The following is a 23,307-nucleotide window of genomic DNA, read 5'->3' on the forward strand; positions in this document are numbered from 1 at the left end:
GCTTAAAACTCTTGTATATTAATATCTCTGTTCATTTAAAACAAAGTTATTAAAGAATCTTGTTTTAAACTCTCTAGACTGAAACTTCTCTTTAATGTACTTTTTTCTAGTTTTTTTTCTTTTTAATAAAAGTAATATAAAAAATATTTTCACTTGCGACAAAATTATAACAATAAGTAATTAAAAAATAAGAAGCATTTGAAAAGCATTAAAGTGTTTGCTGTTTTGTTTTAATCGCGGTTGTTTCAATTTTGATATATTGCCGTTTACGATTGCACATATTTATAGCAATAAAAATGACGTAGACGAAATTTATGGCAAGACAAATGTTAAGAGAGACCGCTCGACTTTTCACAATCAATTTCATTGATCGATCGACTCTCGAATAACGTGCTGTTTGAAGAATATTCGATCGCAATCGACGCTGCTTGACTATAGGGTGACGCGAAACGGTCTCTTCCGTCGAAAAACACCGAAGCCATCGCCCAGCGTAAGCGCGGAAGGATACTTCAAGCGAACGAGCACGTCCAGACGCTCGAGTTCTCGTCGCCGAGGCAGCAGGAGATCGTCTCAGCGCGTTAGCAAGAGGAGCCAGCAGTCCGCTGCTCGCACCAGCAGTCCGGTATGGTTTGTCCCACCGGAGAGACGTCGTTCGAGACGCCAGCGACGAGTCTGGCGGGAGATCAGATACTTTCCCGACGACGAAGGTCCGATCATAGAAAGGATCAACGACTGGTCGTCGAACGTGTCGGACGACCAATTCGACGATCAGAAGCTGCTGTTGTCGGGCGACTTCAACGAGCGTCGAGAAGATGACGCCTTGAACTCGATTGTCTCGTCGTCTCTTGGCTCCTTCTCGGCCACGTCGTCCTCGTCGTCGGCTTGTCCAGCCCCGAAAATCAGCGATTTCAACGAGGACAAGCTGTTCTCCGAGGAGCTGAGGACCAACGGTCTTCTCACGCGCGGGACCATGTGGAAGCTTTCGATGACAGCGACGACAGCGACGACGATGACGACGATGACGAAATCAACGGCGACGAGTACGATCGCTTCTGGAAACTACTTTGCCAGCAATCAGTTTCTCAGTTTTCTGGCCAAGGACGTTGTCAGGGAGAAGTCGAAGAGCGAGAATTCCAACGCGGGTTACAGATGTTTTTCATCGACCGACAGCGAGGACGACGATGCGGATCGCTTCAACGAGCGCAAAAGAAATGTCAACTTGCCCCATCAGCGGCAGCATCATCTGAAGAGACAGAAATCCGGGCTCAGGCGGAGACCTTTGCGCCGGAAATCGCAATTGAGAAGGGCGTCCGGCCAGCCGGTGTTCCTCGTGCGCAAATGCTCATCCTTGAGGAAACGTCCTAGTAAGATCCGAATTACGATCTTTTTTACAAACTGTCCCGAGAAAAACGAAAGTAACAAAACTATTAGCAGTAATAATAATAATTTTTTTTTTTCAAACATAATAAGAGGCATACATTTTTAACGCACAAGCAAATTTAATCTAAAATTATCTGCATAATAAGCCCCAAGTTTCTTAAGGTCTCGAGTGATCACTTGACAATTTGCTGTTGGTAATTGGATGTAGCGCAGTAGAGGAAGGAAAAGTTACAAGCAGGATAATATAACAATAGAGATTACATCATTAAGCACTGAAAAGGTGTAATCTATGATGCATACATATAATTTTGCTCTCGCTGATCCGCAGATTATATTCGACGTTTATCGAATAACATGACGCATTTGAATACCAGTGATTAACACGTACGTGTTGAATCTATTTGTCTATCTATATCCTTTGCTCGGCTGTTATTCCACGTCCGTCAGCATTAATTGCGTAACGCGTTTCCCGCGATCGGTTTCGATGAGCCTCTTGCTCGATCGCAAGTTTACACACATATCGCGATTTAATGTGTTCCCCGCCGTAGCTTTCGCTACTTCCTTTGAAGGCTCGATAATTCGCAGCACACGGAAATTGCTTCGTGCTTTTATTATAAATCACAATTTGTTGCAATTCTTTTGCTTTTAACATTCAAATTTTGGAATTTAAGAACGACATTGAAGAATGCATCTTGTATTGCAAAGGAATCTATCGCTCTTTTCTTTTATATCTGAATTATGAATTTCAATATTTATTTTTCTATTTTTAATTATTTCATTAATACTTGTGCATTTTTAAAAAAAAAAAAAAAAATATTTTATATTTTTATTTCATATTTTTGTGTGTGCATGTGTTCTTTATATTTTTTTATATTTAGAAAAGAAATGATACTTTTATTACACAATTAGAACGTTTTAGCTTTGGAGTGAAACACGACGCCATTTCTGTTTCCTGAGAAAAATCGGAATTTTCCATGTGAACATATGTGATTTGTACGTTACATTGCGTTTTCATATAAATCATTGCATAGACGTGAATGCGATCTAATTTTCGCATCAACGATGTTGAGAATCGCTCGAATATGCTGATTAGCATAATCGCGGTGGCCCGGTTTCGTTTCGCGAACGTGGAAAAATCGTGTCTCGGCCGTTAGGATCGATTCTTCGGCGTTTTCTCGAGTTACAAGGCGTGACGAAAGGTGAGTACGCTAACCAGTTTTATATCGGAGCACATATGAGCGAGCTGCACGAGCTATCAGTCGCTGGCAGCCAAGCGTGCCTCGAATTCAAAATTCAATCCTAAAAACGCCGGTTCGATCTCTATGATTTCTTTAATTGCGCGGTTTATTATCAGCGATGCAAAAAATATCTTTCCAGCATATATTTGTGATAGGTGCTACACTGCTACACACCGATTCATTTATAAACTTTATTTTTATCTGCATCTCCTTTTCTCATAAACTGCGTATTATATTTTTCAAATCTAGATTATCTGCGCCTCATTATTATGCCGTGCCGTAAATATCACTGCTCGTTTAACGCAATAAAAGTATAATAAACGATGCGATAAAGCGTGTTATACTTCTACATGATGTGTTCACTGTGAACGTAAAAGGATGAATTTTCTTTAAACGCGCGATCGGGAAAATGTTAATGTTAATGCTGAAAGAGCAATTTGCCGTATACAATGATGGTATAATAATATCTGAAATATAATGTCAGATGTAAATGCAAAAATTAGATCCTGTATTAATGAAGTTATTTTCCGTTGTTGCAGGAGACATTACGCAGAAGGGATATGAAAAGAAACGGACGCGTTTACTTCAGCAATACGCCACAAAGCAGATAGGTGAGTCTCTCGCTTTTCTAGAGTTCATTAAGATTTCCGCAAGTAAACAACGGGAGATACCATCGCGCATTAATTGCAATACACGATGCGAAGCGGTTGAAAAGTTGGCGATGTGAAGATACATTATTGTTTACTCGTCACTTATATTCGATCGATCGATCGTTTAGAATCTTATTTGGAGACAACTTTCGACAAAACTCTCAGCACCTTGATAGAAACATTTTATTCTAAACATTCTATTTAATTTAATTGAAGTTCAATATCCAAAGTTAAATTTAGTCCACAAACATATATAAGTGAATTTTGATTCGTATCTTTATAGTGAGCTGCAAAATACGATTTGAAAAATGTCAAGTACAACGATAATTAGATAATACTTTGTTGAACGAAATAGAGAGTCTCGGCTTCCAACTCTTATCCTTCGTTGCATCTTGGTGTGTGCAACATTACGAAATCGAGACGCAACGAGTTCGCAATATCAATTGCGTTCCGATTCTCAAGGGACATGCGCCTCATTGTTTACACAATGGCGCGGATGTAATCTTGTAAAAGGAAAGGACGAAGCGCAATCCTCGCGTGGCACGCGCTGTTTTTACACTTGGCACCTCGCAACTGCAACGTGCGTTTACGGTTGCGCAAATCGCTCGACACAGGTTGAGAGGAAATTCGCGGCATCGTAAAGAACGTGTGAGGAGCATTTTGTTTCAATTGATCGCTTTAGAAAAAATTGAGGAGCTACAAGAGTCTCGTACATTCGCACAGAGCCACCCCGTATAGTTGCACGGACGCGCCTTTACGCCCGCAGCTGCGATCGGTGGAACCGCTGCAATCGGCTCGCAGTTTAACTGTACCTGCACGCGGAAGAAGCGCTTCCGCGTTATCCGCTCGTTATATGCTACGTGCCGCTGCCATTGTCATGAACGCGAGTTCAAAGTCAGCAGCGACAGTTTTCTAGCCCGTATGGCCGAGTCAAATAACGGGACGCTCTTTTATATCGATCCTTCAAGTTGAAATGTCTAATGTCTCTCTAGTAAATTTTCCGGATAAAGAGAATCGTTATGATAATTGCACCGCCAATGATGCATCGCAAAAGGAACTCTTTATTTACAGCTATTACATTTATCTAAAACTTGCTCACTATATCGCCTTTCTAATGACAAATATTCGCCAACTATTCAGCGTGGCTAAAAGTCCCGGGATTGAATCGATAAAAAATTTGATCGGCGAAAAACTATCTATGTGGACCGTAGGGGCTGCAAATGATGGTGTCGGTGATGGAAATGGTGGAGGTGTCGTTGGTAAAGGGCTGGAGAGAACGGGTTACGGAAGCGCAGGAGGTGGTGGCGGTGGTGATGGAGGAGGAGGAGGAGGAGGAGGAGGCTATGGCGGTGGCGGTGGTCGACCGCAGCCACGTGCACGGCGCACGCAACGGCGCGTCACGCACAACGAGAAGCGCTATCACTCAGGTAGCGCTACGCACCACGTAGCCAGCGAACGAACGTATCTCCGAATCGCGACGAACGGACACGTTAGCGCGTTATTGATTGTACATCTTAATTTTGTTTTCATTTTAGCTTTTAGCTTGCCTTTCTTAAGCCTTCGAGTTGTAGAAAGTTTATCAATTATAGATCATAGATTTGCAATTAGATTAGAACGTAGAATTTCGATTCTCTGACTGTACGGTATGTGCTGCGGAACGAAACGTGATGAATAGAATGTTTTTTTTTTTTTTTTTTTTTTTATTTTCTCTCTTCTCGAAGAGAACATTCCAAGGCGGAATGTATATTCTACGAGAGATGCCAGCGAAATATTCCACACTTGAAAAGATCTCCTCATCTGTAATCGTTGCATCCAAATTTTTACAAATAGTTGTTGAATCCCGGAATGATCGCATCCCCCATTTTCTCTGTACATTGTGGAAAATTGTGAAAACGATCGATCCTTGCGGAACGAGTTCCATCCATCGTATCGCTTATACATACACTTTTCATCATATAGCTTGCCTGCTTTTACTCCCCCCCCCCCCCGTCTCGCGTGTGTTGCCTCGAGACGCTTTTGCACCTTTAGATACCTTTGTAATTTGACATAGCCAGGCGGTAGTCGAGACCGGTTGTTCCACCTTCGGGTGACTCAAGATTGCAGCCAGCCAGCCGGCCGGCCGGCCGGCCTACCATCCATCGCGCGGCATTCTCGCTATTCAACCGACTGCGTCGCGTATCCGCGAGCGCGCGCAACACCTCGATTTTTCATCGATTGTCTTCGCCCATAGAAATTCTTACTCGCGGTAGATCGCCGATATATCGCATACCACGGATGTGTATTACAGAGGGATGAAGAAACCTATGGTTTCCAGGGATTCCACGTAATCCTTCTGATTACCGCGAGATCTTTCACGCACGCGGCGCGGAAAGCATGTTCGACGTCGATTTCGCGTCATCAGGAAGAAAGTGTAGGAATTTTTTTTTTATTTTTCCCCGCGACCAAGTTCGCGATTGTCCCTCGACCGAGTAAACGTAATAAATTCGCGTAGTCTTCCTGAAATTGCCTCGCGATTATTCCGACTGAAACACGCCACCAACCGGCCCTCCTCCTCCTCCGACCATATCCTGCGCTGAGCCACGGACGATCGATACGAGTCACATTCTCGACGCAGCATCCAATGGTGGAATGACCAGTCAATCAATGGCGCAATTAAACGGTTACTTTGCATCCGGATAAATGATATCTTATTAATGGCATGTAAATCATGGAGAAGTTGGCGAATCCTCACGGGGGGAGGGGGGGGGGCAATACTAATCGCTTGAAACCTATTCCTTAGAAATCCGCCAGGATCCGCCAGTCTTTGCCTGCATTTTTCGATCCAAGGATTCTCGGAGTCTCGATTCCTTCGATCATTAACATAACACACAGTTGGATTTATCTTGCTCGACATTTTTCGTTAGAAACTCGCTGGGATTGACTTATCGATTGATTAGAGTAGTGAACATTGATCGAATAACAGACACGAGATTGCTCTCGAGTTAACAGACGGAAAATGTATTGATTCCTAATATTTCCAATTAATCCGATCGTGAAGCTAATGTTTATCCGGGTGCGGCGAGATCGCGAGGAGAAGCGAACTACGGCAATTCTTGCGCCATGCCAGCCAAGTCCCCTCGTAGCGTCCTTTCTTTGTCTATGTGTCGTTGTTGTTGTGTTGCATGCAGGCGGCCGGCTAGTGCCTGGCGGGATCGCTAGTCCCCCGGGATCTGGCGGCTCCACAGGGAATACCGGAAATTCGAACTCTACGGCAGCAGCGGCGGCAGCGGCGGCTGCCAGACGCGGTAACCGCAGACTCACGCGCAATGAGAGCCGCTACCATTCCGGTGAGTATAATTTCTAAGGATGACATTAGGGATGCGAGAACTGTCATACAGGTAGTAGATACATACATATTTGTTAAATTATTAGCTTTGTTTTTTTTTTTTAGAATTATAACAATCGATTGAACAAATTGCTTGAATCATTAAGAAGGGAAAGAACATTTTTTTTGTGATGAGAAAATGGGTGATGAAATATAATAAGCATCTTATACAGATGTCTAAAAAATGAATTATAAAAAATAATAAGATTAGCGTGGCTGTATCTTTTTATCTCGCTATTGCTATTTGCATCGTTGCGCATTGTTGTTTTATCGCGCGAGCTTTCCAATTGTCAACTCCAAGGCATTTATTTTTAAATGTTATAAAGCTTGGTTTGCGCCTCGCTTTGCACGTCCTACGCCTGTTCTTCGAGTGGAACGTCACGAAAAGAAAGTCGTTTTGTTCGGAAGCGTTGATGGAAAGGTCCATTTATCTTAACGCAAAGAGCAGGTAATCTTCCACCTGGTGCACCGTTATCGACGGCTGCTGTCATCGGACCGTACCTCGTAGAAGATAAGTCGGTCCAGAAAGAGGCGCGTTGATAGACTTGTACAATGTACAGGGTATCTCAAGAAAGCAGGAAATATTATTGCACATGCAGTATGTTTAAAAAGAACGCGATCGGCGTTTTTTTTTTCATTCAATTTAATAAATCTCAAAAAGACGCACATATACTACAAGTACAAATGTAACGTGCGATCACATCAGCAAGTCTCATCCATTGTTGTCAACAATAGTCTAGCATCATTGTGGCACGCTATTATCTGTTACAGCATGAAGATGCCAGATGGTTGAGTATTACATTTTTACCTGCAGCATATGTGTAATTTTTTCCTTAGATTTATGAAAATTGATTCGTTCAAAGAAATGCTGGTCATGTTTATTTTTAAATGTACTGGAAAAGTGATATTCGAGAATTAATTGCTTAAATAAGAAATTTTAATTTTTTGAAACAATATGAATGTTATGCATATTTTCGCGCTGAAATTGTTATGTGATTACATATTTTATAAAATTATTCGCAACAAACTCGGATATTGAGACACCCTGTATGCGTGGACGTACATAGCACGAGTATAGCTCGTAACGAGCCACGTCCCGGTGTTGCATGATGTCGTAATCGTAACTATACGGGTATACTTCACCCGGAAATGTATAGCGAGCGACTCAGTGACCGAATGTTACCTGCATTATACCGCAGTTTATACGCGGTGTATCGGCATCCATCGTCAGAACTCTAAGCATCGCAATAGCGCAGTCGGAAAACGCATATTCATCTTAATCGCAAATCCAAGTTCTGCGACGTAAAAAAGACTTCAAAGAATGCAAAGCTGTCGAAATTGAAGATCTTGAGTTTGGATAAAAACATTCAATTTATCTATACACAAACTACAGTTTTACATATATTTTAATAACAAACTTGAATACCAAAATTTTTTAAGACGTAAAATAATGACAAAATATTAACAATGGGCAGATTCTTCCGTTCGTTGACTGTATTTTTCCAGCATCTTTCTTTTCAACATTAATAACCGCGGACAAAAACATTTTAACGCCTCGATCAGGTCGGTAAATATATTTGCAATCTATTAAGGGGGAGAACAAATAGAATTTGCACATCTTGCAAATGACAGCGTACGAAAGAGGCTCATTTATCTCGATGTGTATGCCGCGAATAAAATTTACATGTGATCTCTCGCTTCTGACGTCGCAGTGTCATACGGTTGCAGTGTGTAGTCGAGAACTTTAATTCGACTCTTGAATCTTTTCAAGCCTTAGTGTCTTCTTCACACAAATCCTTCCGTATGCACATACACACACACTACGAGAGCGTCGCGCGTTAGATCGTCAGCGACGCAGAAATGCACGATGCGCAATATGCATGAGCACGTACGTATAAATAGTGTCGAAAGATGATGAACGGATGATGATGCGGAAGTAAAGGAAGAATGACGAGTGCCTTCTTGTGTCATCCGTTCTCATCGTCATTCGCTCGAGTAATCAGTTTCTATCGTGGTCATTCATTCTGATCGTTATTCGCTTGAGTAATCAATTTCTATCATGTGTAGAGGTGCGCCAGGAGGCGGTGCAGCAGGCCTTGGCGGCGATGCAGGGACGGCCGAAGCCATCCTTACCGATGCCGTCGAAGAGAACCTCCGTGATGGCCAGGAGTCCTGATCGGGAGAGACGCGACAGCGGCGAGTCCAGCAGCGACGAGGACAGCGTTGTCACCGAGGAGAGTCCTAGCGCGGGCGGCCCGACTGGTAAAATATCAAAATTGTTTCAGAGCAAAGTGTCTCATTCCTTGTGCGTTACTTTTTAACGACAGATTTTTCGAAATCAATTTTTTCCGCTAAAAATAATCACAATTTATGAGCGATTGAAAAAAAAGAGCTTTTTGCAAATTAAACTTCAGAAAGTCAGTAATATATTTTTTTATTTTAAATGGGGTTAAAATGTGTTATTAATTTTAAATTGATATTTAGTTATAAGAATGTATGTGACAAAAGATTGGAAAGAGTTGCGATAATTAAAAACGTTTTGTCAAGTGAAGCTTTATAAAAAAAAATTAAAACGGAATTTATACGAAAATTTAACGTTATATTATTTGATGTTAGAGTTTAATAATTTATTTCCAATTTTATTGTTTCAAGCATTTAGCAGAAATTTGCGACTGAAAGTGTATGTAGGTGCTACCTTAACAGAAATGTAACGTAATAGACAGCGTAATTACAAATGTAGTTTTGTCCATCTGTTCGGTCATACTCGCATATGCTGAAAGAAAGAAAAAAAGCAACATAAATGTATAACGAAACCGCGTCATTTATGGTTGAAGCGCCACATGACTCCGCGGTACGTTAGTATCGCGTGTCCTTGACTATTTCCGCCGGATGCGTCGACGATGCGCCAATAATCAATACGCATTATTTTCCTTCCATGGTACGAATGGAAAAAAAAGTGGTTGAATCGCACACTGAAACGTAAAAGAAATCGCGCGCGCGTGACCTCGCACTGTCAGTCGACACAAAGTTGATTGTCGGACACGCAATGTGTAACTCCGTCTTATATCTGTTGATCTTCTCGCAGGTACAGGTCTCTCGGACACCAGTAGCACTGGTTCGGCCCGTGACACCCCGCCGCCACCGAGGCCGCCGGCGAGAAGGCCACCTGGTGCTGACATCACCGACATCGCCGAGTACACGCCGCACGCCTATTGCAACATCCAGCCGCCGGACGTCACCCACGTGACGAGCAGCACTCCAGTCGGGCAGCAACAGTCGGCGACGCGGCGACCCGGTGCCGATCGAGTGAATCGCTACGCGCACGTGGTTGATGATCAAAATAGCACCGGTACCACCGGCCGCTGGAAGGTTTCCGCCAAGATCCAGCAGCTGTTGAATACACTGAAACGGCCGAAACGTCGGCCGCTGCCAGAGTTTTACGAGGACGACGACATCGAGCTGGAGATCGCGGCGAATCCGAAGGATCCTAATGCCCCGAAACCCGAAGGTGGTTCCATGACGTCGGCGGTGGGCGAGGCGTTATCGGTACCGTCGGGCCTGCCGCGATCGCTTGAAGCCGCCATTCAAAGGTGAGCTAATATCGATATCGATAAAGATCTATATGTACTGCGCCAAACAACACGTCACATCACGTGATGTGACATGTTATTTCCGTATAGCTTAGAGACTTTTAGCACGTTATTTGTCTTGTTGGATTCGACAAAAGACATGTAGATTTCGACTATCCATTTCTATCCAGATATGGCTCGGCGACGTACAAGGCACCAGTGGCCACCGTCCTAGACCCTAATGGCAAGCTTTGCGTAACACTCACGTACGGCAAGCTGCTCAGCCGCTCCCACAAGATTGCCTATACCCTTCTGAATAAGGCTCTAAGTCGTGGCGGGGATTGCTGTCTGAAACCCGGCGACAGGATTGCTCTGGTTTATCCGAACAACGATCCGATCAGCTTCATGTGCGCCTTTTACGGCTGCCTTCAAGCTGGCATCGTACCGGTGCCCATCGAGGTTCCTCTGACACGTCGTGACGCGGGTTCCCAACAGATTGGTTTCCTCCTGGGTAGCTGTGGCATTCAGGTACCGCGAATGCTTTATCCGTCAAACACAGCATTCCTATGTATATTTACATGTTTAATTAGCCGCACAGTATTGCGATTTGCATTGTAATTTGCATTAATTTACTAACGTGCGTGATTGCGATAGACCTTGAAGATTACTCACACGTCTCGACACATTTTCAGGTGGCACTGACCAGTGAAGCGTGTCTCAAGGGTCTACCGAAGACGGCAGCCGGCGAAGTGGTGGCCTTCAAGGGCTGGCCGAAACTGCACTGGTTCGTTACTGAGCATCTGGGTAAAACGCCTAAGGACTGGTTACCGCCACCGCGGCTTACCGACGATACGCCCGCGTATATCGAATACACCACCGACAAGGACGGCTCTGTGATGGGCGTGACGATTACCAGGGCAGCGATGATGGTTCACTGTCGCGCCCTCACGCAAGCCTGCGGTTACACCGAGGGCGAAAACGCCGTCTGCGTGTTGGACTTTAAGCGGGAGGTTGGACTCTGGCACAGCACCTTGACTAGTGTGCTGAACGGCATGCACGTCATCTTCATCCCGTACGCCCTGATGAAAGTCAATCCTGCCAGCTGGATGCAGATGATCACGAAGCATCGCGCCAGTGTCGCGGTCGTGAAATCGCGGGATCTCCACTGGGGTTTATTGGCTACTAAAGATCATAAGGACATTTCTCTGGCATCGCTGAGGCTCCTGCTTGTCGCAGACGGTGCGAACCCGTGGTCCCTCTCATCCTGCGACCAGTTTCTCTCAGTGTTTCAGTCTAAAGGACTCAGACCAGACGCTGTTTGTCCTTGCGCCTCTTCCAGCGAGGCTCTCACAGTCTCTGTGAGAAGGCCGGGACGTGCGGGAGTGAACGCAACTGGTCGCGGGGTTCTCTCCATGTCTGGATTGAGCTATGGAGTTGTAAGAGTGGATCAGGAGAACTCTCTCACATCGTTGACGTTACAAGATTGCGGACAAGTTATGCCTGGAAGTGAGTCTTGCTTTGATAATTTTGTATATTTTATCTTTGTGATACATTTATAATGAGAATTTGTTTTATTCTTTACAGGCATTGTAGTCGTCATTAAGATGGAGGGACAACCGTTTATTTGTAAGACGGACGAAGTTGGCGAGATTTGCGTGCACAGCTCAGCTACCGGTAGCCAATATTGGGGCTTGCAAGGACTCACCAACAACACTTTTAAGGTGTCGCCTTTACAAGCTGATGGTACTGCCTTAGGTGACGTAGAATACTCACGTTCCGGTCTGCTGGGTTTTCTTGGTCCCGGAGGACTTGTCTTTGTCTGCGGATCACGTGACGGTCTCATGACAGTGACCGGCAGAAAACACAACGCCGATGATATTATCGCCACTGTGCTGGCAGTCGAACCGATGAAATTCATCTATCGCGGTAGAATCGCCGTTTTCAGCGTGAGGGTCCTGCGAGACGAAAGGATATGCGTCGTTGCTGAACAGCGGCCTGACTGTAGCGAGGAGGAGGTGCGTTTCAGAGTTGAATATTATAAAAAAAGGACAAGAAAACTTGCAGTTTATTGTTTACTAAAATTGTGCTTGTTGGAAACCGGATACAGATATTTTTAGAAGTTTTTTTTTTTTTTTTTTTTAATTTTTTGCAGAGTTTCCAATGGATGTCTCGAGTGCTGCAAGCGGTCGACTCGATTCACGCGGTAGGAATATATTGCCTTGCCTTGGTGCCACCCAATTACTTACCCAAGACGCCGCTGGGCGGCATTCATCTGTCGGAAACGAAACGCCGCTTCCTCGAGGGCACTCTGCACCCGGCGAACGTGCTCCTCTGTCCTCACACCTGCGTCACTAACTTGCCGAAACCGCGCGAAGTCCATTCGGGTAAGTAAAGCACAACATTCACTGATGAGTGTGTTGCGCCGATATTTTTCGCAACTGACAGACAGATATCGACGTAAACCTGAACAATGAAAATTGTACAAATGCCAGCAATTTTTCCGAAAACACAAAAGATTTTCACAATTTTATTTGCAATATAGAAATCAATTTGGAAATAAAAAATCTATTTAATTTTAACGCGTGAAATTATAATTGGCTGGTGATATTTAATGTTAAGTATTTGGTGTGGGCACAGGTCGAGTGACGTATAAATTTTTTGGATGTTACGAATTGCTGCGAGTAACAGTGATAGAGAAAGAGGAAGAGAGAAAGAGAGAAAGAGTGAGTGTGAAAGGAGTAGCGAGAATTGAGAGCGAAAATGTATCGATAATCACAAATTTCACTTTTTTTAGAATCCTTATTAGCACCAAGGAACTTAGCTCTCATGCATCTGTACAAAGTTGTTGGTAGGATTTAGATATCCGGCGCACACATGCATGACATAATATAATGTCCTTGGTTATTTAGGCGCGGTGGTACCTCAAAGTAGGTGTATAAAGATTATAATAGTCGGACTTTATTTGCTTATTTTTATCTGCACATGTTTCTCTCAATAATCAAATCTTACAATTCAATATTTGCTATGTGCATACGAATTTTTAATGTACATCTTTTTGAGGCGCTATATAGAGCTTGTGATAATATTGTGTCGTAGCTTAAAAATCTATTGCGAAATATGGAGATTAAGTCGGAACATGAAGTTATCGCATGCCCTATTCGATTAACAACCCTTTCATAATTTATTACGCTTGGCATGTCGTCCCATTTAGTTGTCCTTCTTTCTTTTGGCTGAGTTCCGAATATCCCGTAGTATCCTAATTAAGCGCAAGCATAATTGATTTTGGTAGCAAGAGGTTCTGCCTTTTACTCTCTCATATCGTTTTAGTTATTATTATTACTGGAAAAACCATTTTTTTTAAGCCTTTTTCAGAGTTCAATGCTTTTCTGTATTTTTTTTTTTTTTTTTAATTTCACTCCGGTATTTTAACGCAATTTAATTTGGCGTCTGTGGACAATCTATTGGAAAAAAGACTTGTTCGGGATTTCAAACATCCATGGATCCAAAGATTCGTGAATCCGTATTAAAGCGTAGAGCTGCGGAACAGAAGGCCCATGTGAACGCTTGCATTGCCGACTCCAATGGCGAGAACCAGATTGCTCTAGTTTTGATTTTCCGGCCTCAGTCAGGGGAGAGTGTGTGAGCTACTCATTATTGGGTTGAGTGTTTGTGTTGGTTTACTAACGGAATGGTGCGGGGGCGTGTAGCGGGGGATTCTGTTACAGATGTCGGTCCGGCCAGTGTGATGGTGGGGAACATTGTCCAGGGCAACCGATTAGCCTCGGCGCAAGGACGCGACATGGGTGTTCTAGACGAAGACAGCGATAATGCCAAAAAGGTTCGTAAATCCGAAAGAATTCAGCATCTTACAGGAGATTTTTTCACATAGATTTCTTTTATATGTTACGATATATTGTGTCGTTTTTTTTTTTCAGTATCAATTTATCTCTGAAATTCTACGGTGGCGTGCTGTTAGCACTTCGGACCATGTGATATTTACGTCGTTGAACGCGAAGGGTGCTGTGGCCACCTCGTTGTCCTGCTCGCAGCTGCACAAGAAGGCTGAAAGGATTGGGAATCTGCTGTTGGATCGAGGAAGAGTCAATACCGGCGACCACGTGGCGCTTATCTTTCCACCCGGCACCGATCTGATATGCGCGTTTTACGGTTGTTTGTACGTTGGCGCCGTGCCGGTGACCATCAGGCCGCCTCATCCGCAAAATCTGCAGACAACCTTGCCAACCGTTCGCATGATCGTAGACGTCAGCAAATCCGTCCTCGTCTTAACTAACCAGAATCTTCTCAAGTTGCTGAAGACAAAGGTAACTGAAAATATTGTGCGAATGTGAATTGCGCAAAAAGCGAACGTGAAATGTGCATCATCGATTGCGCGTTATCTCGTACAGGAGGCGAACAACGTGGTCGACGTGAAGAGCTGGCCGTTGATTCTGGATATGGACGACATGCCAAAGAAGAAACTGCCAGTAATGTATCGAGCGCCCACCGCAGAGATGCTGGCCTATTTGGACTTTAGCGTTTCGACGACGGGCATGCTCGCGGGCATTAAGATGTCTCATGCGGCGGTCACCTCGTTGTGCCGCGCCATGAAGTTGGCGTGCGAACTCTATCCCTCCAGACACATCGCTCTCTGTCTGGATCCGTATTCAGGCCTCGGCTTTGCCTTGTGGTGCCTCAGTAGTATATACAGCGGGCATCATTCTATACTGATACCACCGTCCGAGGTAAGTTTTGCCACCATTTTCGCACTTGTTAAGGAGATTCTTCTAGACATCAAAATAATATAACAAAATTAATTGAAGTAATTAGATACATATAATGTACAAATAATATGAATTTTTGTTGTAACTGTCAACACAGGTGGAAGTCAACCCCGCGCTCTGGTTATCGGCGGTCAGTCAGTCCAGAGTAAGAGACACGTTCTGTTCGTACGGTGTCATGGAGTTGTGCACCAAGGGTCTCGGCTCCTCGGTTCACGCGCTCAAGGCGCGAGGCGTTAGTCTGGCGTGCGTGAGGACTTGCGTTGTTGTCGCCGAAGAGAGGCCGCGGATAGCGTTAACGACGAGTTTTAGTAAACTGTTCTCTGCCCTCGGTCTGAGTCCGCGCGCGGTTTCCACCTCGTTCGGCTGCAGAGTGAATACTGCCATTTGCTTACAGGTAAAGTCGATTAGCAATTTAACCATTTTGCTCTGGGAAGAGAAATCCGTTTACAGACATCGTTATTATTTTCTTGATTCTGTTTCGACAGGGAGCATCGAGTCCGGAGCCGTCGACAGTTTACGTGGACTTGCGCGCGTTGCGCAACGATCGGGTGTCTCTGGTGGAGCGTGGCAGTCCGCATTCGTTGTGTTTGATGGAGTCGGGCAAACTGCTGCCTGGCGTGAAAGTGATTATTGCCAATCCCGAGACTAAGGGACAGTGCGGTGACTCGCATCTAGGTGAGATCTGGGTGCAGTCCTCGCACAACGCGAGCGGCTACTTTACGATCTACGGCGATGAGAGCGATTACGCCGATCACTTTAACGCACGACTGGTCACCGGCAACACGAGTGAAGTATACGCGAGAACAGGCTATCTGGGCTTCTTGAGGAGGACCGAGAGCGTTCAGCAGTCGGTGATCAGCGATGTACCCGGCGATACCACCAATGCGGCCGAGGCTGATCTCGTGCCGAGCGATCCGGAGCTGCACGATGCTGTATTCGTCGTCGGTGCTCTCGATGAGGCCATATTACTGCGGGGTATGCGCTATCATCCAATTGACATCGAGAACAGTGTCATGCGGTGTCACAAGAAAATCGCGGAATGGTAAGTGTTTTTATTTTCTATTACTTAAGATATAAAATTACTTTCATGTATCCGGTTATCAGTATTAAAAATTTTAGCTCGATTATTAACTTGTCAAATTTAGATTATCTAGCAATAGCCGAATGTTGTTATTGCGTTTTTATCTTTTCAGTGCCGTATTTACATGGACCAACCTCTTAGTGGTAGTGGTAGAATTGGATGGCAGCGAAAGCGAGGCTCTTGATCTCGTGGCTCTGGTGACGAGCGCTGTGCTCGAAGAACATCATCTGGTAGTCGGCGTGGTGGTCGTAGTGGATCCCGGTGTGGTGCCCATCAATTCGCGTGGCGAGAAGCAACGGATGCATCTACGCGACGGTTTTCTCGCGGACCAGCTTGATCCTATCTATGTGGCGTACAATATGTGAACGAACGTGCGAGAGGTTTTCACTCCTTCTTTACTCCGCCTTCCTTATCCCGACGTATTAATGCTGCAGTGGAATTTTATTTGCAAATACTTGAGCAAGAGTTTGACAGGTATTTCTCTCTTTAGTTTGCTTGTTTTACATTTTTTTTACAAAAATTTCCCAAACGTTTTTAACCCTTTCTTTTCATAAAAATTCTCCTCTTGATACGTACTTGTCAGCAAGTTTTTATTTTAGCTAATCGTTCATCACTCTGAAGCGGATAGCTTTACAGAAGTAATAAAATGGATGAACGTAATATGAATAAATATTCCAATAAATGGAATTTCGTTGTGTATGTGTCAAGGAAATGCCAATGCACTTCAATAGTGAGTGAGTGTCACCGGCGAAAAGTACGTATATATAAATTTGAAACATTTCCAAACAGTCCGACTGCCATAAATCCTTAAATACAAATTGAATTAAAAATAATCGCATTACATACACGTATATGAATACAGAACAAGAGACAGAATGATTAATGTCGAAAATCGATCGAGAAATGGTAGATTCAGTAATAATACATTCGCAGCTCGTTTTGATATCCAGCGATTTGTCGCGAAATGTTTACTCTATCTTTTGATTGTTCGAAAATTGTGCGACCCATTTTCGCAATGTCGAAACTGCACAACGATTGCGTTCAATTTCAATGATGAAAGCGTAAATCTTGACATTAGAATCTTGTGTTTTCGAAAGATGCGCGAAAATTTGATGTATTAGGCTGCGACGCGCACAATATCGCGGTTTTGTACATTTCAAGCCAAAGTCTTTATATATCGTACTATGTAGCGCGTGACGAACATTCTGATGGTTTTTTCTTATATTAGACTTCCCATTACGAAGAACAGAGTATTCTCTTTGATTGGCGGGAACAACGAAGAATTTCGTCGCGCGAAGGTGATTCCGAAATATTTATAAAATCCCTTACAATCGTCTTTATGATTGTTAGTTGAGCATGTTTTTACAATCCACTGAAACTGAAATTAATTACTATTTGAGATTTAAGATTCTTGCTGCTCCTCGCAGCAGTCATGCTTGAATTATGACGTCAGATAAGTGAGAGACCACTAAACTAATTTAATACAGCTGCAGAGAAAAAAAAACAGGAACCTTAATTCTCATTGGGTACTTAATTCTTTCAATTTCTTTCAATTCTTTCGCACAAACAAGTATAATTATGGAATCAGCTCAAGCTCGCGTAAAATGTGTAGATACGTTGCGCAATATCGACTTTAGGGCTGTCAAAATTTCTGTTTCATTATTTTTATGCCATGGGATGCTAAAAATGTTAAATAGACAGCATAAATGATTGGCCTACACTTAGATATAAAGATAAGATTAAAAGCGGTTTTAGTAAAAGGAAAGATTAGACATCTAATTGATATAACTTAATATACAAGAAACAAATTTTAATATTAACATTCTGTACAAAAGACACAATTTTATACGACCGACGACACTCTTGTAATAACGTAAAATTAGTGTAAAAGAAGAACTTTTTTTTTTACAAGTTCAAACAAACGCCAAGCCCAGAAGTCGATTGTAATTGATTATCCGTCAGACTTTCTTTATTCACTGACCTTTTCTACGAATATGTACAATTGTTGATAGCTCTTTAATTTTATATTCTTATTTTAACATATGACGACACACATACGGCGTCTAACATATATTATTGTATCTATTGCGTAGACATCGCGATTATAATTATCACATTTGCTGTGCGAGGAAGCCTGGCATTAATGTTGCGATTGTATATAATTGAAAAAATCGTTTTTTATTATTGAAATTGATTCTTTTATCTGTAAACGTTTTTGTTCTTTTCGTTACAATCACATGTGTGGTTTTTTTTGTTATTTATTTATTATTAATTGAACAATTCATGCGAAAAAATATAGATTAAAAAAGAAATTTAATTTTTAATTACATAATTCAGCATGATTAATTTAAAGTTTGAACTATTAGTTTGTGACATTTACATGTTAAGTTGTGTTAGAACATTCGCTAACGACCGCAAAGATTATCAACGATAATTTTGTCGCAGTACACGCATGGCATATAGTGATTTATAATCGCTTGTGGAGTATGATGATTAATCGTACCGGACTTTCGATGGCTGTTCACAGGCGGCTTTCTGTAAATACGTAATACGAGAAAGAGGCGTTTCCTCTCCTCCCGCATGCTACTGTTTTGCGACCCGTCCGTTTATTTTTTCTCTCACGACTTATTTCGCTTATTTTTATCTTTTCCGTCTTTTTATTGTTAAGCTATCGTGCCATGTCATCTTGCGTTACTTCCGCACTTTTACGCACGGAAAGATATACGTTCGTAAATAGCTGCATTTGCGCAGGCTCGGTTGCGCTGATGGTCCCGATTAAGTAATTCTTAGAGCTATTATTTCTCTCTCTTTCTTTTCAAATCTTGTTTTATCATAGCTTTGTTATCATAATAACGAAGAAAAGTGTAAGTTAATCACGGTTGTTCATCATCTTAGTTAATTATAATTGATCTCATTTTGCTCTCGGTTTTATCTTTCTCTCTATTTTTGACACATCCACACATTGACAGTGTACATGTTTCTCTTATTAATGACGAATTTTTCGAGAAATTTGTAAACAATTTTTTTCTTTTACAGTTTTTTAAGTATAATTTTAATAATAATCAGCTATGATTAATCAACACGTTAGTACAACCGAAGCTCAAATAACAGAATTTTTGAAACTGAATCAGATTTTACAGAAATGAAATATAATTAAAGCTAAGATACAAATATTCTTTATTACGGAAAATAAGGAAAAGTGCTTGTAGAATTTTTGTATTAATTTCTTTCTGCAAAATTTGATTCAATGACGTCGAATTTTGTGATATAAATGCATTGCGGTATTGCCTCAAAATTCAGAGACTGAGTTTTGAAGTTTCTATATGTGGAGTTTTTGATAATGCGAACCGATATCTTTCTCCGTGCGTGAAAGGAAAGACAGATATCTTTCCGAGAAAAATAGAAACGTGCAATGAACAATTTTTACATTAGACGATAAGCGATTGTTATAAGTAGAATAATGTCGATTGTAACGACAAGTCGTTGGATCCAATAACATTTCGGTTCACAGATATTTGGATCGTTTGAGCCTTGATTTGATGGATTTGTGGTCGTAGATATCCTTAACAATTTAACCCTTTCGCACGTACATAATGAATTATATAATGAAACATTTTATAAGAATTTTGCAAGTACGTATTTTAGAATTGTAAACCGTAAAAAAAAACAATCGTAGGTTATTAAAGGACGAAAGGGTTAAACAAAGCATCGATTTAACCGATTGTTGGATCCGCGGATTCTTGCAAAGTGTCCTCGAACCGTTTCCATATCCGAAATTATTTTATTAGAGCACACGTTTATATGTGATTAATCTATTAGCACCCGAAAGCTTCCGGGTAATTTCTTAATAAATAAATAAGTTGGTTTAAGAAATGATATATCATACAAGAAAAATACAAAAAAAAAAAAGAATAAGTATTTATTAATACAAATAGCGATGGACGTTAACGGACTAGTATTTTGTGATTTATATAAGATTGAAATGTATAAATTTGTTATTTCTGTTAAGCGCGTTAACTTTAGGAGAGAAACATTCTTTTCATTCGCATATTCGAAAATAAACACAATGATTATTTCTGGCCAGGAATAGAAGAAGAATATATACGATGCGATATAAATAATCATTCTATTACGACGTATACAGGTAATCAACCGCAATTAATCACTATACAATCACTAATGCAATTTGAACGAGAATTTTGTATTAAAATGTTACGTGCCACTATGCAATGCCAATAAGAATCTTAGTTGATTTTATGAATAGTCGCTACGTTCTTGTCTCCCATCAGGCACAACACGAGCACGACCGATGTCCCAAGTGAGCTAAAGACGTTCACGTGTCCTGGATCAAAGGGTTCTTGCACAGTTCCATCAATGGATCGGAGTATATATGCGTGCGTGTATGTGTATGTATGTATGTGTGTGCGTGCGTGGGTACGTACGTGCGAGAAACTTGGTTGTACTATGTATAAATGTTGATAACTAGATTAATAGAAGTGTGGTACACGTGTCAGGACGCGTCGCGCGCATGCAAAACTCGAGGAAAGGATCCGCGCCCAAACTACACAGGACAGGATCCACCAATCTCCCCCAAGCTCCAGTCCTAGAGAACGAATCTAGGACCGATCCTACCGATCGGTATACCTAGGCCAGCGCATGGTCTAAGGCTGTGTATATATATAATAACGCCCCCGCGTTAGACTTTATTAAGGTATAGTTTGTACGTTGAGCTATATATATTATATATATATTATATACATATTATATATTATTATTATTATTATCACGAATAATATAACGATCACTGTCTTTACCAAGCCGATAGCATCATCATGTATCACATTAAATGGACATATTAATACTCGCGTGTTCATGCCATCCCCGACGGCGTCCAGCCTTGGTCCTACGATCACGCATCCTCCAATTTCACAGATCCTCGGAATAGCAGCTGTCCTGAAAAAGAATTTCGTAGTTTGACGAAAGCGTATCGTACGGAGGAAATTAAAAAAAAAATCGGTAAGATTAAACTTTTATTAAATTTTATTTTATTCTTTTTATATTCGTACTAAGTGTACTCGATTTACAGGTAGAATTGGCTTTACAATTAACACTTTCATGAGACTGTATTATACACTAACACCGATTCGACGCTGTTCCTTTACTCCGGCAAATATTTCTTAACAACCAGATGTTTCTTCATTGAGGTATAAACAAATTTTTATGAAAATCACTTGTAAATATAGGATGCGATATAATAATAATTCAAAATTAAATATAAAATTCGGTTTTGATAATGTTTTTGCGCAATGAATGCAATCCGTGTATCAATCGTAAAAAATCGCGTGCCCGCCTCACTGGCTGATTGGAAATATGCGATATCGATGAGAGTTTAGTGCGTCGTTACGAGATCTGTGCTCTTTTGACTGTTCAATTGATAACAATTTGCGACATTGGCGCGGGGATGCGTTCAACGTATTATTGTTAATCTGTATTGTCTTATTATTCGCGTGCACTATTCAATATGGATCGAATAGTTTTCTCATTGTTGTTCAATATTTTACGCTTAAAGTTCCTCTTTCTTCATTGCGGGCTATTTAATTACGATGTCAAAATTGAAAAATAATATTTTTCTGCAACGTATGCCAAAATTAGCTTTATACACCACGCTACTTGCCACAGTATAGATTGATAAAACGTGGCGAAATACTTTCTTTTCTTATCCGTGTCAAATATCCTCAGTGAATGTATAATTCAATCTACATGTGTCCCACATTTCCAGCAAAAATGGACTTCATATGACAGTTGATCAAGATTTACAGCCATTTATTAATCTACTAACAAAAACGAGAGTCTTCGGTATCTTACCAATCTACATTATCAAACGTAAGTTCGATATGCGAAAACATTAATTTATGTCAAATGTAGCGGAGGAAAAAATTTGACGCTCAAAATTTGATCTCTCGTTTCTGATGTTAATTCAATATGATTGCAGCGATAGAATCGGGAGCTTAAAAAAAGAGCGCGTCCGGGCGCAAATAAAATCCGAGTGCGAAGCGAATTTTACATACGCTGTGTGGAAGTACTAATCGGGGTTGTTCCTCCAAACATAAAACCGCGCCGTATAAACACGCCGTTACATTGGTCCCGGAATTTTGCATAAATGCATATGCAGTTTACAAAGTGGAGGCACTCTGAATACTTGTTGCGAACGGCATGCATATGCGATCAGCACCATACACCGGCGATCTACATATAACCGGGTTGATAACGTAAGATGACGAGTAAAAAAATAGGACGAACGGATTTGAGCGTGCCGGCGATGTATATTCATTAAAAGCAGCACGAGGCGAATTCAACTTTGGGACCTCCTATGACCTACCCAGTTCGTTATACTTATCGCGAAAAGAAAATTAGTGCACACATATTTCGCACACTGAATAAAAATCGGCAAATTAGCGTGACAGTGTGATAGTGCCGTGTCACGAATATCACTCGTGACGAAGAGCAAGCATAGTTACAAAGCGCAGCGAATTGCATGCTGAACGACGAGACGCTTTTTCTCGTTTTACAGGAAAACATTCTGCATACAGGTAGCGCTTTATATCATATGTTTATCATCGATAATATGCGGTGAGTAATCGGAAGAATCAATATTTAGGACAGCTCAACGCTCGAGTTTTTCATCAATAAATAGTTTACGAATGAAACTTTCCTGTGTATTGTCAAGTGTTTCTCATTCGTTTATCGCATTTTTTCAACCTGATAGAATTATCAATATTGAATAATTTATTTTGCTTTAATTTATATGAGAGATAATGAGAGAACGTTTCCATTTTAAATAAAAACATTTATATGTTTTTAAGAACAAAAGTATAAATAGCAAAACATTATATAAAATAACGTAAAAATACCAAAAAAGTAAAAAATGAAGGTTCAGCATCAAAACATGTTCAAAACAAATAGATTTATTTATTTGAATAATTCTAAAAAAATTTACGAGTCAACTCGTTTGAAGCGATGATTACGATTTGCGCCGGCGCGCAAGCGAATAAATCCCTCTTTGGGACGACTCGGGTCAGCTCACGCGATTGGTCAGCCTGGCCGGCCGGTCACGCAGATATTCAATTCGCCTTGCTCCTTTCTTTCCTCTCTCTCCGTTTCTCCGGTCGCGCGCGCGAGTCGGTAAACGAACGAGCGAGACGAGTAACGTTTCCCAAGGGAAGCACGCGCCGGATCTCCCGACC

At 41.7% G+C, this 23,307-nt stretch overlaps 1 protein-coding gene and 1 long non-coding RNA gene across 14 annotated transcripts in view; one reads left to right on the forward strand and one right to left on the reverse strand.

Moving 5' to 3' along the window:
• The window catches only part of DIP2 (disco-interacting protein 2), a 28,705-nt gene extending 8,694 nt beyond the window's left edge, over positions 1-20,011 (forward strand). For 2 of the 13 annotated variants that reach the window (XM_067359645.1, XM_067359649.1), the window contains 15 exons: positions 3,158-3,229; positions 4,480-4,695; positions 6,436-6,594; positions 8,700-8,894; positions 9,718-10,222; positions 10,393-10,729; positions 10,894-11,707; positions 11,786-12,216; positions 12,354-12,585; positions 13,909-14,039; positions 14,137-14,523; positions 14,608-14,943; positions 15,080-15,376; positions 15,468-16,024; positions 16,176-20,011. In XM_067359645.1, coding sequence (XP_067215746.1) covers positions 3,158-3,229; positions 4,480-4,695; positions 6,436-6,594; positions 8,700-8,894; positions 9,718-10,222; positions 10,393-10,729; positions 10,894-11,707; positions 11,786-12,216; positions 12,354-12,585; positions 13,909-14,039; positions 14,137-14,523; positions 14,608-14,943; positions 15,080-15,376; positions 15,468-16,024; positions 16,176-16,428 — 4,922 coding nt within the window. In that variant the 3' untranslated portion in view covers positions 16,429-20,011. Of the gene's footprint in view, positions 1-438; positions 1,365-3,157; positions 3,230-4,479; positions 4,696-6,435; positions 6,595-8,699; positions 8,895-9,717; positions 10,223-10,392; positions 10,730-10,893; positions 11,708-11,785; positions 12,217-12,353; positions 12,586-13,908; positions 14,040-14,136; positions 14,524-14,607; positions 14,944-15,079; positions 15,377-15,467; positions 16,025-16,175 lie in introns of all 13 variants that reach the window. The other 11 variants (XM_067359647.1, XM_067359650.1, XR_010891313.1 and 8 more) reach the window with 10 other exon arrangements.
• LOC137001235 (uncharacterized) lies at positions 19,697-23,199 on the reverse strand. Its single transcript, XR_010891322.1, has 2 exons — positions 23,061-23,199; positions 19,697-21,016 (listed from the first exon to the last, which is right to left on the reverse strand). It is a non-coding gene; the product is annotated as an uncharacterized lncRNA (long non-coding RNA).
• Between the last annotated feature and the right edge of the window lie 108 nt (positions 23,200-23,307).

Source organism: Linepithema humile, chromosome 7, assembly GCF_040581485.1.
Source record: "Linepithema humile isolate Giens D197 chromosome 7, Lhum_UNIL_v1.0, whole genome shotgun sequence".
Classification (NCBI taxonomy): Eukaryota; Metazoa; Arthropoda; class Insecta; order Hymenoptera; family Formicidae; genus Linepithema; species Linepithema humile.